The following is a 16,185-nucleotide window of genomic DNA, read 5'->3' as shown; positions in this document are numbered from 1 at the left end:
ACGTTGCCGCGATGAGAAGGAATAACTGGCCGGAAACGAAATAAGCGTTGGCTGCATGGCAGGAATGGAAGTTGTTCAGTACTACGAACTCGGGACTTTGAACCTGACGGATGGTGCGGACAACTCTACCGTGCTACAGGTGAGCGTCGTGGCGAATGTCAGCGGCGACGCGGTCAATAACTCGGACTCTCTGAGCAGTCTGTACGAAGTTCCGCTGAACATTGTCGTGCTGCTGTCATTCTGCTACGGACTCGTGTCCTTTGTGTCCATCCTGGGCAACGTGCTCGTGCTATGGATCGTCGCGTCTTCGCGGCGCATGCAGACCATTACCAACCTCTTCATCGCCAATCTGGCCGTAGCCGACGTCATCATCGGCGTCTTCTCGATACCCTTCCAGTTCCAAGCGGCCCTTCTCCAGCGCTGGGCGCTTCCCTACTTCATGTGCGCTTTCTGTCCTTACGTACAGGTGGTGTCGGTGAACGTGTCCGTGTTCACCCTCACTGCCATCGCGGTCGAGCGCTACCGGGCCATCACATCCCCGCTCAAGGCGCGCTTCTGCTCCAAGGCCACGGCCAAGCTGCTAGTGCTCGTCATCTGGCTGTCGTCGCTGGTCGTGGCTAGCCCCAATGCGCTCGCTCTGCGCGTCGTCTTAGTCGTCGACAAGATAAGTGGTCTGCGTGAGCGGCCTTTCTGCGTCAACACCGGCATGCGGCCCTTCACTTGGAAGGCCTACAACCATGCCTTGGTCTGCGCCCAGTACTTCCTACCTCTGGGCGTCATCTGCTACACGTACGGAAAAATATGGAAGAAGCTGCGCCAGTCCAGAGCTCCTGGTAACATGGAGACTGTCCGCGACGCCAACATTGTCCGCAATAAAAACAAGGTGGGTATAGGATATCCTCTCTTCCTCTCCCAGAATTTACTGCAAACAAGATATGAAGTTATTTGCTTCATGCGTACTATCCGATGCATTATTTACCCTCCTAAACAACAATGGTAACGCTGGTGAATTCGTACCATGCCACTTCAAAAAATTCAGATGACAAACAGAAGTTTCGCTTTGCGAGCGCAGCGTTTGCCCAATAAACGTTTCGCACGCATGGCATCAATAGTTTTCGGGCCATTTTCTATATAGTAACTACTGCGAACTAGTATGTTTTCTTCAACACCTGGTAGATCCCAAAAATACTGGCAACGTGCGGACTGGCGCAACTTTGCCAAAGCATTATTTTGGTGTGTGCCGTGTAGATTTTCATTAACTATCACTTGATGTATTTACCGCGTAAAGTGTATACGGAATTTCAACTAATGCACTTTTAAAGACGCCGAGCTTATCAAAACTGACGATTTCGTTTTATTTATCCTCAGGTTGCACTGTCAGGATCCTAGTCTTGTCGCATTGTCGTAAAGTTTGGTTACGAAAACAACACAGGGCTCATCCAGCAAATACAAATGCTTTTTCTCGGCCAGCAAAAAAAAAAAAAAGAAAAGAAAAAAAAAAGAACATGCGCGTGAATACCTTTCAACTTACGAGACAGCCCGAGGCTGGCACAGACAGACTGCTTTCCTTCAACATAGTTTATGGCGATTTAGTTAAAAATACTATTTAGCGCTTCCATTCCGGGTTGACGTACTAGGTTCTTCAACGCAATGCGAGCTTTAGACAATGCTACATACAACATGCAGCAACATGCTCAGGTTTATGGTTCTTTGCGTTGCCCATTGTATGCAATGCCTGTTTATCGCGCTGTTGTCAGAATCGCGCAGATAAACAAACATTAGCGCAGAAAAACATAAAATAGAGCAAGGCCAGTCAGATATTTAGCAGGGTCTAATATGTATCAGAGCAGTTATAATTAAAACAAAAGCTGGTTCCAGTCTTCTGTCACCATCAACAGCACCGACTGGTTGATTCCACCATTCGCAGAAGCGTGGTAGCACATCAGATAATAATGTGGTTTGGCTTATAGGGCTTAACGTCCCATACCGACTAAGAGGACGCCGTAATGGAGGGCTCAAGAAATTTCAACCATCTGATACTCTTCACTGGGCACTGACATCATACGGTAGCGAGCCTTTCATTTTGTTCCGTTGGCGTACTTTGCAGCATAAAATGATTCTTTAGAAGTATAGAGACAGGATGCGCGAAGGAAATCATGCAAGGACCGGTAATGAAGACCTGGCGACCAGGCGCCCACATCCGGTGGTGAAGCAGGGGGCCTTGCTTTTCGCCTCCGTCGAAAAGTGGACTCCGCGGCCTGGGTTGAACACGTGTCTAGGGTTCTGGAGTCCAGCGTCGTAACCAATGAGCCACCGCGGCGCCCCTCAGAGAAAGATTGAAAGCAACACAGTAAATAAATGCTATAAATATATCTAACTCTGCTATGAATGTATGAAGCAATTCAAACTAACCATAAATCACTTGTCTTAGTTGGGATTTCACTGAATCCCTTCCATTTTCATTGCATTGATCACACCAGAACATTTTTTTTTCACCCTTTCTGTACATAGACTCACAATCGCGGGAAGCTTGTCTTTCTTGTTTAGGAAAAGAAAGCATGGACTATAAATGTTCCCAATGAAAAATTTAGTTTTCTCATGTCACTTTATAGAGTAAGACTCTCGGTGGGCTTTTAATATGGGAGCTATTCATCATCGTCTCAATAATCAGTACTTCATTTCACGAGTCTAAGCGACAGTTCTGTCGACGCAGGTCATGCCTGAAGCAGTTTTCCCACTCGTGAGGCACTTCAATCAAACTTCCTTGCCTGCTCACGACAAGCAGCATTTCTTTGCTCGAACTCTCAGGTCACGACGCCGCCTAATCGAATGCGATTTAGCATTGTCTGTCGTCCAAGTGGTGGGCATATCGAAAGTAATCATTAGCAGCGAGCTCAATGGAATTGCGGTTGGGGATTAGGCTGTGTGTGTGTGCGTGTGCGTGTGTGTGTGTGTGTGTGTGTGTGTGTGTGTGTGTGTGTGTGTGTGTGTGTGTGTGTGTGTGTGTGTGTGTGTGTGTGTGTGTGTGTGTGTGTGTGTGTGTGTGTGTGTGTGTGTGTGTGTGTGTGTGTGTGTGTGTGTGTGTGTGTGTGTGTGTGTGTGTGTGTGTGTGTGTGTGTGTGTGTGTGTGTGTGTGTGTGTGTGTGTGTGTGTGTGTGTGTGTGTGTGTGTGTGTGTGTGTGTGTGTGTGTGTGTGTGTGTGTGTGTGAGAGAGAGAGAGAGAGAGGAAATCAACAGCGAAGAGAAAAACAATCACGAAAAGGTATTTAAAGATTGGATGTGGAAAAACGAATGACTGGAAGGCTTCCTTTGAGATCATGCTGACATACAACATGCAGAGAGCAGTGCAGTATTGAGCGTAGAAAAAGAAAAAAAGACCTGGCATTGAGTCGTCCTTATGGCGGAGCATCAAATTTGGACCTTCATTCTGGATCTATTTCCCTTGGGAAGAAATTTGTCAATGTCTACAAGCGTGTTGAAAGAAAAGGCACTACACTATTCTCTGACCAAGGCTTGAAAGTCTACTAGCAGGTCAAGGACAAGATTTGAAGCCTCATCGGGCTCCAGTTTCGTGTGAAACCCGAGTCTCTGCATCTGATGCATTCAATCTTTTTCTATTAAATGACGACTGTACAGGAATAAGTACAGGACGTTCGTCAGCTGAAAAATCGTATGGCGATCCGGAAGATCCTTTCTACTCCTCTAGAGGTTTATAACAAAATAACCAAAGCCTCAGCGCATACATGCATGACGAGGGAACGATAAAAGCGGATTAACCTTTTTTTTTCTGCCCCATAATTTTTTAAAGAAACACATCATACGCGTACGACGTGTCGCCCTCGAGGGGGGTCCACGTACGAGCATTTGCGTTCAACTTCGCTTTGAACTCCTTAAGGAGAAGGCAAAGGATCTATTTCTCCCCTTGTTCCTTCCCACTGTATTACTTCTGGCTGATGAGCGAAATTTCACCCGATATCAGGCATTTTGCTCATAACTGCAATTCAAATTTCACGCCTACGATATGATGGTGCATTTTCTGCCTAATGTGTTTTCAAATGTAAGTGGCAAAGAAATATTTTATGACTGACAGTGTTTTGATCTGTTTTTTTCACAAACAGTTCTCTAAAGTAAAACGCTGTCTAAGGTTATAAACTAAAGAAAGGCGTTCACAGCCACCTTTGATGTTCTGTCCAGTCTCCATAGATTCGACCTCCGCGAAACAAGTATGCGAACATTGCCATCTCAAATGCCGTGCTGGTGCGCACGCAATAAAGATTTTTTTTTTGTGCATGCATTTAATTTTCCGCTCTGTACATTTTATATTGTTTCCTGAAACCCTAACGCGGCTCACGCCCTTCTGTGACAAAAGGCTTGAAAAGATGAAAGAAATAAGTTTCAGGAAAATACTGCGACACAAAATGTGCAGTGCAGCTGCTTGGACATTTTGAAGGTCAAAGGGCGCTTTGGGGAAAGTACGCCACAGGGTATTTTCCCCTCTAGAAAAGCGATGGTGCAAAATAAACTAAGGTTCGGCAAAATAAATTAAATAATTGCTGCGGCAAGCAAATCTTGCCTACGCATTCCGCTGGCAGCTCTCAGAAAAACCTGCGTCAAAAACAGCCGCTACTGAACACGTAATATATATAAAGTGCCACCTTTCCTCGTTGTTTTATAGTACCAACAGTACATATTGTTTCTGTTTATGTTTCCTTACCCTATCATTTGCTGTTTTGGCATCCAAGATATTACTTAGAATTATTTAGGTGCTCTTTTGCAAGAAAAGAGAGCACGCTTTCGATAAGTTGCTCTGAAAAGGCTGCATATGTCGCATATAAGAAATGGTGGTCACGCAAGGCGGAAACGCAGATCTTGAAGTTGAAGAGGTAAGCAGCAATAATTTCCTTAAAACTAAGCACGCAAACAAAAAGAGAGCCGAGCAGCGATTCTTTTTGTAGAGGACGCAGCGAAGGTGGTGGAACAGCCGCGGTATACAAATGCCTTTGCGAAGCACGGCGCCTTTTAACTTTCCAGCAAAGTTATAGATAACATTTAGCTATAGCGCACTTACACTTCTGCAGAGACACACGATGAAGCACCGCACACTCAGGCAAAGATGGGGAAAAAGGAAAATTTTCGGCTTCCACAGCCGGGACGCTCTTAGCGCCGGAGCTCCTTGCGACCTGCAGACCAATCTGTCCAGGCAAGGCGCGCGCTTCTGACGCAAGCGGAGACCGCGTCTCCTTCGGCACAGTGCTGCAGCATGTACGAAGGTAAGACAACGCAAGACGCAGACACATCGCCCCCGAGTTGTGTGCAGAGCGGCAAATGGAGCGCCAGTGTCTCGACGTCCTTCTCCTTCGCGTCACCGTTCCAGCGGTATTTTAATTTTCGTGTCGGTGCGCTAACAGAAAGTCGATTAACGTAAGGCACCGCAGACAGAACAAAGAGGCGTACAAAATTCGAACAGCTAAGTACAATTTAGGCGACTAAGCCCACGTAGCCGCAGCACTAAGCCCGTACCGCGGTGGGTACCATTGCGCTCATCCAAATCCTCTAATTAAGGACCCATCGCGCAGGAAATAAATCTTGCGCTAATTTTCTCTTGGAGCAGTAGCTGACTGGCACCGCCTCCGGCTTGCGCATCGTCTAATCTGGGACAATGGGCAGTTCAATTCTCCATCCAGTGAGGCATGAAGTAAAGCGCCAAACGATCGTCAAAGAAGGACACGAAACAATTCCCTCAGCAACCGATCCGATCCCGGGAGCCTTGTTACGGCGTCCGCAGTCGTCATAGCGACTTTTTTCCTCCATTCTTTCCTCCTTTGAATCGAGCCCAAGCTTAACGTTGTGTCAATGCCTGTAACCGGAGCTTTCGGCGTAGCCGTCTTCGTGCGCACGCAAGGCAGCGCGGTCGCCCTTTCCAACATAATGGCGATCTTCTTAGGTTGCCTCGGCACCCAATGAGCAGCGCTGAAGCCTCGATAGATTGGCTCGCGTGGTTGTATGCCTAACCCTGGTTTGTTTCTACGAGGATGTCTTAGTCCTGAGGCTTTATATGGGGTGTTGTCGCAGAACAGCTTATAGGTATCCCAGAGGAGGCAGTTTAACGTTTCACGGCGCAACGTTGGTAGGCAGTTTTATTGGCGCGATTATGACAATGCTCACAGACATCTGTAAATGAAGATCTTGCCGAACCTATGCAGGAACCGCTGTTATAAAAGGAGCCTCTGAGCCTCCACGAACCTGGGTGGAGGCAGATCGGACATCTGCTATCGAGCAACTTGTTTTTTGTCTGTGTGTGTGTGTGCGTGTGGGAGGGGGGGGAGGAGGTAGAGATAAGGGAGTTGGATAAAAAATGAAGATAAAGCTGCTATTATCAAATAGTAAATCCTCTAGTTAATGAACGAAACATTAGCATTACAAAAATAACTTCTAAAAAACACAGTGTAATATGTTGCAGACAAATACTTTTGCAATGACCTTTTTTTTTTTTTAACCATGACCTTTTTTCAGCCTCAATAAAAATAACAAAATACTGAAGCACACCCCCACACCCACCCAAAGCCCTTGGCTCCTCTTTCGGTAACAATAGGATGATGAGTCTAACTTAATCAGAGATTACATAGGTAGCCTAAAAAGAAAAAATGTGACAAAGATGCACCTCCAAACAAAATCTACGTTGCTTTCAAACTTCTGCGCGCTTGTCTAGTTGTTTTTCTTTTATTCCCATTCCTCGCTTCAAAGTGCGTCAACACCGCATTTTAATGATATACATGTACGCACTTGCCCATTTCTGCAACCCGCGACTAGTTGTGTAAAACTGTCACAGCTCCACACCTTTTTGTCATGTATTTGCGCTAGCAGGCATATTTTGTTTTGCTACAAATTGTTGTTGAGTTGGTTGGTGCGTAATAAACATCAATATTACTGCGCAAAAGCAATATGCACGAGGCTGTCTCATTTCGTTTCTTGTGCAGAATTTGATTGAGGGTTCGTCTGAACATTTCTGACCTGTGAAATATATCGTTTTTTATCTTCGACTAAATTTCCGCCGAGCTCACGCGTGCACAGCAAGAGTCTTTCACTAATACAAGAAAAAAAAAAAGACCTGCTGAGCTGCTGCAGGTATAAAGCAGATGCCTGATTTCGAGCACTATGGCAAAATTTGGCTGCATTCTTTACTCTAACTCACGCTGCTCAAGGAAGCCAGTAATGAGACTAATTTTTTTTCCTTTTATTCCTGCCTTGAGGGTAGTATATTGTATTTCTCAACAAAAATAAATAGAAAGCATCGCTGCCAATGTTCAGTGATTGTCGAATGTTTTATTATCAGGCGGCCCTCTGCCAAAAGTACTGATCACAAATGTGAGCTGTACCTTATGCAATGAGCGGTTTTATAATTCGTCCAATAGGTGTTTAACCCGGCCTGTACTCGGCTCTTTTAGACATGAGCAGTGAGCGCGCCTGGATTTTTGCTTCATGTGGGTTTCACGTCTGAAAGGATGCTTTGTCGCAGGGAAAAACAAGACTTCTGCAGATTGCGCCGAAAATAACCAGCGGCAATCTTGAAGCGGAATGGATATGTGCAGATCTATTTTTAATTTCGTTTTTAACACATGCAACGTAATTACGCGGTTATATTTTCACCCTGACTTTCCCGCAGTGCTCTCTCCTGCATCCTCTCATTTGCGTCCGTCTATCTACACATGTGCTTTGGTCTATCAACCCCTACTATGTTGACAAGGCGAGCGAGGGTTCCTATGGTATGCGTCGAGTCAGTTCAAGAGGCTGTGCATAGAATGTCGAACGTTCTACAATTTTCATTAAGCTTTTTCCGCACATGGAATCTTGCTCAGAACCCCGCCAACTTGATCGAAGCTACGGTCATGTAGCCGCAAGAAGCGCGATAAGCGAAAGCAGCTAAGTAACAAAAGCAGGAGGGAGAAAAGGAAGGTATAGATCAATTTTGTGGGGCAACCTAGGGGACCACTCTTGTTTGGGGCTGCTGCTTTTAGTACCGCCACTAATGGAAACCAAGCGGGGGTTGACTAGATAAAACAAGTGCCCATCTACGCACTCCGCAACGCCGGAATTTCACGTTTCTCATTGGGAGGAAACAAAACTTCCTCGAACATTTCGCTGGCCATTACCATTTGTTTCGCTCTTATACCATTTGAAAGATGCGAAACGAGGGTGGAAAAGCAGTAACAAATAAAACTAAATGTAATCAAGTTGAACCACTTCAAGGGTACTGCTACCGCGGTAATGTAGTCTCGGCGGTCGATAAGAAATGGCTGGCTGCACTGGGTAGCTGTACACTCCTTCCACTTAATGAAAGCACTGGACAAGCAGTGCTTTCGCCAGGGATGCGCTTGCCAGAGAAGCGAATGAGTAGAGTTACTGGCAGAGGAATTACTGGCACCTCAAATACTAGGAAACGTCGGACGTTTTGTGAAAAAAGCTTTCCTGCCTGCGCGTTTTGAAGGAGTATTTTTAATTGCGGTTCGCACGCGGCTATTCGTACGATAATATTGTCCTGGATGGGCTTATAGTTGCCAATTTACATTCGCCCTCGTAGATTATGGAGCTGTGCAATTTCATCGCACAAACTTGCGAAATACTTCAGCCAAAGGTTTTGAGAATCCGCTAGTATTCTTTAGAACTTTAGAAGGAATCGCATAACTCTCTGTATTCGGAATTCCTTTCGCGGCGTATCGTAGCAAGGTAACTCCTGTATACTGCTCTTCTTAGTAAGCGCCTAACACTGTGGTTTGTTTTACCGCTCTGGAAGTCATTCATACGAATAGTTGTTTTCTCAAAAAGGTACGTTGATTATTATTTATATATTGAGAATCAATTAATATTCATATTGTTAGTATTGATTACCAAAACTGTAAACATATTTATCTAATTCAAGCTGGCCTCCGATAGATGCCGGAGCACCTTAAACCTGATGAAACCACTTACCAAGGAATTTCTATTTGCCTCTTACATAATACAACATTTTGGGCGAGTTGGTTACATACATTCATTATTACAGCGCAAAGACGGACGGGACAAGAGGAGGACACAACAGCGCTTGTCCCGTCCGTCTTTGCGCTGTAATAATGAATGTATGTAACCAACTCGCCCAAAATGCAGCGCTGTTGTGTCCTCCTCTTGTCCCGTCCGTCTTTGCGCTGTAATAATGAATGCCTCTTACATGAAATTCATTACACTCGGAGCGTCTAAAGAACGCCAAAAGTAAACTGATTTCAGGTTTAAAACATTTCCTTCGCCTCTCGAAGAATATTAACGTGATGCTCGAGCTGGCTTAGTTCAAGCAGAATCTGCGCGTTTATCCTGTGCACCTCAGAAGGATACAATTTCTTGTCAGTTGGTCAACAAAGGAAGCGCACATAGGAGAGAATGTAAAAACAAGGGTGTCCTCTGTGCACCTTTCTCTTTTACAAATTCCAAAATATTTCAAGAGAGAACAACAATGGTGGATATATGGCGTTTGAAACAATGACATGAGACAAAAAACGGCCCTTCTTCGTCCAGGTACGACTAGAGTGTGTACGAAATCAACGCCCTCACAAGAAGATGACATTACTAAAATGGTTTGATTTCTCTCTTTTTCATTTAAGAGATATCTCGAGTGTCACGATCGAAGGCGTGAAGTTCAATTTCCGACCGACGACACCTCATTTCAGCGCAGGCTGAGAGCAAAGGTGCTCCTTTCGCTCAGGTGACGGCAGGTGATAAGCCATTACAAGCGGCAAGTTTAACGCACTCTCATCTCCGTTATGCGGCGCACGATTTTTTTACGAAATAAAATCAGAATGTAAGGCCCCTTTCTCGAGTGATTTATCCGAGTATCTAGAAAGCGCTTCCGCTAAAGCGTGTCAAAGTTTCAAGCGAAAGGGTTATGTTCACGTGACACTATCTTGACACGGAAGGCAGGACAAAGCTTGCATGTGCGCAATGGCTGTTTTATTTCAAATAATTCCTGTCGTGCCTGCTTACTGACTGAAGTATTCCCAAGTTAGAACTGAACTACACGTTAGGAATTAAAATACTCCTTTTCTAGCGAATATCGCTCCTTTTTCGGCTGTCAACCAAAGGGGACGTTATATCAGTTACGAACTTCGAACCCATCTTTAGGGTGGCCGAAATCAGTTAATCCATTTCATGAAGAGATTTCTCATCATTTTTCCTGTATATACAGTATCCTTCTGTAGCGCTATAGTAAGAAAGTAAAACACCAGCCGCACACCTTTATGAAGTGAGCTTAGTCACGTGCACTGAACTTTGACCAAACTTGCGCCGTGAGCCGAAAAGAAACCTAACAAATGTAACCGAGAGCAGATTTCCTTAACCTTTTATTTTTTTTGCCTCTGAACTAAAAATAATCTCCGTGAAGCAGGCAAAATTTTCACTGCTCTATTCACAATTACGTTTACCCATATTTACCAGTCTATTAAAGGAAGGAGGCGTGAGACGTGGGCAAGAGTTCGATTGTTATGCAGAAAAAAAAGCCGAGCAAACTTCAAGAGATGTAAACAAGTATGCGACATGTAAAACCCGCTAATTTTTATCCTTGGCCGTACTTTTTAGCTCTATTTCTTTATATGTATTCCTAGCACTTCATAAGGTTGATACCAAGAAACGGATGAATTCATTTACACAAATTGTGGACACATTGTAAGAAGGAATTTGTCATGGTTACTTGTCATATATTGTTTAAGGCCATGGTAATGTTCAATATACCTGCAGATCATCCCTTCTCAGGCTTCTAGTGTGTTGCTATTAATTTTTAAAAACGCGCGCGGTTAGCTTTCTATGGCAGTCCACATTTTTGTGAGCGCTGACTAACTCCAGGAGCAAAAGTTTAGTGTTCATCGGAAGCTTCGAGCATTTCAATTGATATGTTTTTAAAAGTATCTTAAAATATTCGACACTGCCGTCCCAATTATTAAATCAGCATCCCACTGGCTTTTTAAGAAGAGCCTTCATTTTTATTATTTATTATTTATTATTTATTTATTGATACTGTCAGCCGTAAGGCCGTTACAGGGTGAATACAAATACATGTAATTAAGGAACACACAGCCACAAGTACAACCTTATACACTTCTAGAAAAATCAATTCAAAAATGACAAAACCGTCCCGCTTTTCAGATACAGGACTTTAGTACAACACTGTCGAACAAAATATTCACTAAATAATTCGGCCTGCAAGCCACCAAAATCACAACAAGGGAAAAATATGAAAAACTAAAAGTGGCAGACATATCTAGTCTGTATAAGCATTTTTCAAATTGAAGCATATTGTCTGTTTGCAGAAAGGCCTGAGGCAGGGAATTCCATTCTATTATTGTTCTGGGGAAAAAATAATATTTTTGTTTGTGAGATAAGCTTTTATCCAGTGTACAATATGTCTGTTTACGCCAAGGCTAATCAGTCTGTTAAGTAGTTCATCATGGGGCACCCGGTCAAATGCTTCGGACATATATGTCTAAGCAAATTGCATCCACTTGATTCCTATCATTTATTGCTTTTGAAAAATCATGCAGGGTTTCCATAAGAATTGAGTTACAGTAGACAGGTTCCTTCTGAAACCATGTTGATTAGGATTTAGCTTGTTTGTGTCCTCAAGGTATTTGGATAAGCAGTTGGCCACAACGTGCTCAAGTAGCTTGCAACGAGTGCAAGTGATAAAAATTGGTCTGTAATTGTAAGCAGTGTGCTTGCTTCCAGATTTGTGTACTGGTACTACCCTAGCCATGCAGCCAGTCGTTTGGTAAGAAATGTTACTTCAGAAATGCGTTGAATATAATAATTAGGTATTTAGCGACCCATTCCGCGTACCGCCTCAGGAACTCATTAGGAATAGCATCAGGACCGGAATACTTTTTTGTATCTAAATTAAGGAGGAGGGAAAAATATCTTGTTGGGACAAGGTAATATCTGGCATGTCAGATTACATGTTGTGAGCGCAGGACAAATGCAAAATTATTTCTACGCATCAGAAACTTATATCAATATGTTTACAAAACGTATATTATTCCTTTAGTGGCCCCAAAATTATTTTCACAAAAGCTTCTCATTGGTTTCCGACGTCCTATTTACTTACCCACTGCAAGCGCAGGAAAAAAATTCTATGGCCAATTTGTGCCATACACCGAAAGCTTAGACCATTCCTATGAGCATATGCATAATATTATCTTTTAAGAATCCACTGCTGACTCAGAATTTAAAGGTGTTCCAGAATTTTACACTTGTTACTGGCTTTACAGAGCCAGAGATAACAACGGCCCACGCCAGGCCACTGCAAAGAGAACATTAGCGCTAGCTTTGCACATCCTAACTGAATGAGCCTCTCCAGAGCTTCTCGCTTTCTATGCCACTGGACCCGCCTCTACAACTTTACTTACAGTCACCAACCAATGTGTGCATTACCGCGCAACGGTGTGTGCTGAGGGAAGTACGAAACGCATTCCATGCACTCAGCTTCTGCGCAAGCCTGTCATCCGTTCACATCCTTTACGCAAGCCCTTCACCTCCTGAGTGCTGCGCAGAACTCTCCGCATCGGCTATTATTCCGATAGCTTTTTGTATAGCAGCTGCAAGGCTATGCCGTGCTCAAGTGACAGTCTATCCCCCGATGCGCGTCCCGCCTCAAAATAGTACAGGACCGCCATTTTTCTCAGAAGCTGTTTCTTAATGTCGATAGATAGGGTATGTCAAATTTTTCAGATAATCGCCCAGCTCTACATGTATAGCCTAATGAAGCTGAGAGAGGTTTTGAAAAACTGAAAAAATGCTTATTTGCGAATTCAGCACATAAATGCTGTCTCCATAATGAGCAAGGAAGGACACCCGTGGTTACCTCCACACCCCTCCTTCTGGCTGCTCAAGTTTTCATCTGTTCTCTCTGGCTGTGAGCGTGGATTCCGAGGTGAGCCTGTACAGTCGTAACTGTACCATGTAACACTCAGCCGGTGGCAGTCCTCGAGAAAACTATACGCCAACTACACCTAGCGACAGCTATCTAAGATCGAGACAATAGTGGTGGTGCCCCATTTTATCCACATGCATGTGTTGATGTCGCTGTCTGTTATGCTGTAGCTAGACGGCATTTCGATGCAGTTTTCCCGAGCTCTGTCACTAGCTGAGTATTGTATACCGCTTTTGCTCACGACTGTAGACGGTCTTTGATTGGAACCGATCGAAGCGGAAAGTGATGTCCCGGCGACTTTTGCACCATACAGAGACATTCTCAGAGTCTTCGGCTTAACCATGAGCGCAACAGATAAGGTGTTATAAAGCTTTCGTCCCCTCGTATTGTGCAATTCTGCCATACTTTTTTGGCGGACACAAGTTATAGTACGATGTATTGTATTTTATCACAGAACAAATTTCTTTTGACTCTTAATCTCTAACATCTACAGGGGCCCGTACTCACGCCGTTTAAGCTCTCAACACTAGAAACCTAACACAGCTGCGTGCATGCCGCTATGAAGGAATGCCTGTGGTTACTGTCGAAAACACGCTTAACTAGTTTTCTCCGTCAGAGATTTTACGTTTTTTTGTGTGTTGTGTGTGCGTGGGTGTGAATAATACAACACTTTTCTCCGCCCTTTGCACTGATTTCTTAGCGTACGGCAAGTACACGTCGTTGCTGCCGCCATCCCCTCTCATTAACCAGTGCCCTCGTTTGCCGCAACTTGGTTTCATGAAGGCAGAGCAGACAGCAGAGTTCAGCAGCCCCGGCTTCTATGCTGGTCCCCTTCGATACTGGTGGGAACATCACTCCTTTCCACTATTAAGGGCATAAAGCTCGCAGGTAACGCAAGGTAGCGCTCTAATATCTACGGATACTCAATCGACTGCTGCTACTACCACCATTACCACTACTACACTGTCACAACAAAAAATTAGCTGTGGTAACTATGGTTAAGCCTAATGGTGTAGCGAAAGCTACGGCCCCCTGGCTACGCTAAGGTTCATCTTATAATGGTGTTATATGTCTTCTGCTTCTTCTACTTCTCCTCCTTCTTCTTCTGCTTCTCCTTCTTTTTATTGCGAACCAATACTACTTTAGCTACCACCTCAGCCCGTCAAAAAGCGCGGCGGGGGCAGCCACGCTTGATCTTTAGCATGACCTGACTGTGTGACGTCATACCAACTGTGTAAGAGCAGGGGCTCAACTGACGCCATCGCCTTGCGCGGTGGTAGTTACGGCCTGACTCCGTTCCTCTCACTAGTGGCGCTGCGCGCTGCGTGACGTCATACCATCTGTGTAAGAGCGGGGCTCAACTCATAGAGTCCTTACACTACCTAGAGGGAAAGCTGAGGGCGCTGCACTTCAGCCACCATGGGCGCGCTAAGAATCATAGGCCGGTGTGCTACTTGTTGCGGGACAGTCGGTTTTTCTCGGGTACGTGGAGTGGCGTTACTGCGATGTTTCTTTTTCGTCATCATCATCATTTGAAGGTGCGTACATAGACCGCGAAAGCCATAGTAGCGAAGGCGCAAAAGCAGACGTCACCAATAAATGGTTTCTGTTTCCCGAAATGCCACTGAAAACTTCCTTAAGTGATTGCACAACGATAAATATTTTCATAACATTTGTTTATTTCAAAGTTTGCCTATTAAGTGCGAAATATTGGTATTTGTGCTGCTCAAAACTAAGCCAATAGGAGAAAGAGCCATCACTTATATTGGATAAATCTCACACTGGCATTCTGTTTCTCTCTCTTTTTGTAATTTATAGTCACAATATTCAATCTTAGGACATTATTTACGGTAGAACAACGTTTATCTTTGCATTAGTTTTGGCCAAAAGTTGTAGTTCTGCACTCGGTAGCTCTCCGGCCCATGATGCTTTGAGCGCCCATGGTGGCTGAACTGGCCGTCTGAAAACTCCATGTAAACTCCCATAGACGGCAGCACAGCTTTCCCTCTAGGTAAGAGTAAGAAACTCTATGGCTCAACTCGCGCCGTCGCCTTGCGCGGTGGCAGTTACCGCCTGACTTCTGCTCCTCTCACCAGTGGCGCTGCGCGCTGCGTGACGTCATACCATCTGTGTAAGAGCGGGGGCTCACCGTCGCCTTGCGCGGGGGCAGTTACGGCCTGACTCCGCTCCTCTCGTCAAGCCATGAGATGCAGACAACAGTCAAAGCGCTTAGGCAGGCTGCAAAGAGGAAGCAAAAGCGAGCCACAGAGACAGAAGAAGAGCGAAAAGAACGGCTTTCCAAGCGACGAGCGCAAGAAGCAGCTAGGCAGAAAAGGCGGTCAATGTCTTCGGTAGCAGAATCGACGACAGAAGCAGGAGAGGAAGGTACGAATTTGTCCGATAGTTTGGAACGTGCATCTACTAGCAGCACTACCAGTTTGGAGCGATGGAACGCTAGCAGACGACAACGACGTGCCCAAGAAACACCGGAAGAGCGACAACAGCGACTAGAGAAGGAACGTGTGTATAGGTTTGAATAAAAGATGAAACGAGAAACGTGTGTGCATTGTTATTCTGTCTGTGTGTGTTTAGCTATGTAAAACCATAGCTAAACATAGTACAGTCAAGCGTCACCATAGCCATAACAGCAAACATAACCGGAGCATCACCATGGTGAATATAGCACAGCCAAGCATCACCACAAGCGGTACAATAGTAGTACCACGTATTGCTTCGCAATCACCAGGCTTAACCAAGCTAAGCCACAGCCAATTTTTCTTATTTTTCTTCCTTTTCTCCTTCTTTTTTTTTGGCTTCTTTTTTCCCTCTTCTTTTCCTCCTTCTTCTTTTTCTTCTTTATCTTTTCCTCTCCTCCTTCTTCTTCTACGGCCGGCATACGGCACACGGTGCCACGGTGCCACGCCGATGGTTTGAAAACCTGTAGCGCAGTGTAGCTTTCGCTGCAAAATAACCTAGAAAGAAAACGAAATTAGGAAGGCGGTTAAGGTTCGCGATAAGAGTAGACGTGACAGCATGCGCCTTCACTGCCTCATTTGTTCCTACTCTGATGCTGCTTTCATCACACCCGCTTTTGTGCCTCTTATTAAATGACATTGACGTTTCAACTTGGCATCTTTGGCTCTAGGGGCCGTTTACAATCGTCGACAGCCGACTGAAGTTCCAGCCCGGCTACATCCGTACGCTTCCGTTTCTGACTTTCGTACCCTGGCATGCCGCCTTCC

At 44.9% G+C, this 16,185-nt stretch overlaps 1 protein-coding gene across 1 annotated transcript in view; it reads left to right on the top strand.

Annotated features, from left to right (window-relative positions):
- The first annotated feature begins 64 nt into the window (after positions 1–64).
- Positions 65–16,185, top strand: part of LOC146203479 (tachykinin-like peptides receptor 99D) — a 72,166-nt gene continuing 56,045 nt past the window's right edge. Inside the window, exon 1 of the mRNA XM_084585688.1 lies at positions 65–883. Within this exon, the coding sequence (XP_084441814.1) occupies positions 65–883 (819 nt within the window). The remainder of the gene's footprint in view (positions 884–16,185) is intronic.

This window comes from Amblyomma maculatum, chromosome 1, assembly GCF_055883805.1.
Source record: "Amblyomma maculatum isolate TAMU_Amacu chromosome 1, ASM5588380v1, whole genome shotgun sequence".
In the NCBI taxonomy this organism is placed as follows: Eukaryota; Metazoa; Arthropoda; class Arachnida; order Ixodida; family Ixodidae; genus Amblyomma; species Amblyomma maculatum.
The sequence above is the reverse complement of the archived record's forward strand: the minus strand, read 5'-3'. Positions and strand labels throughout refer to the sequence as shown.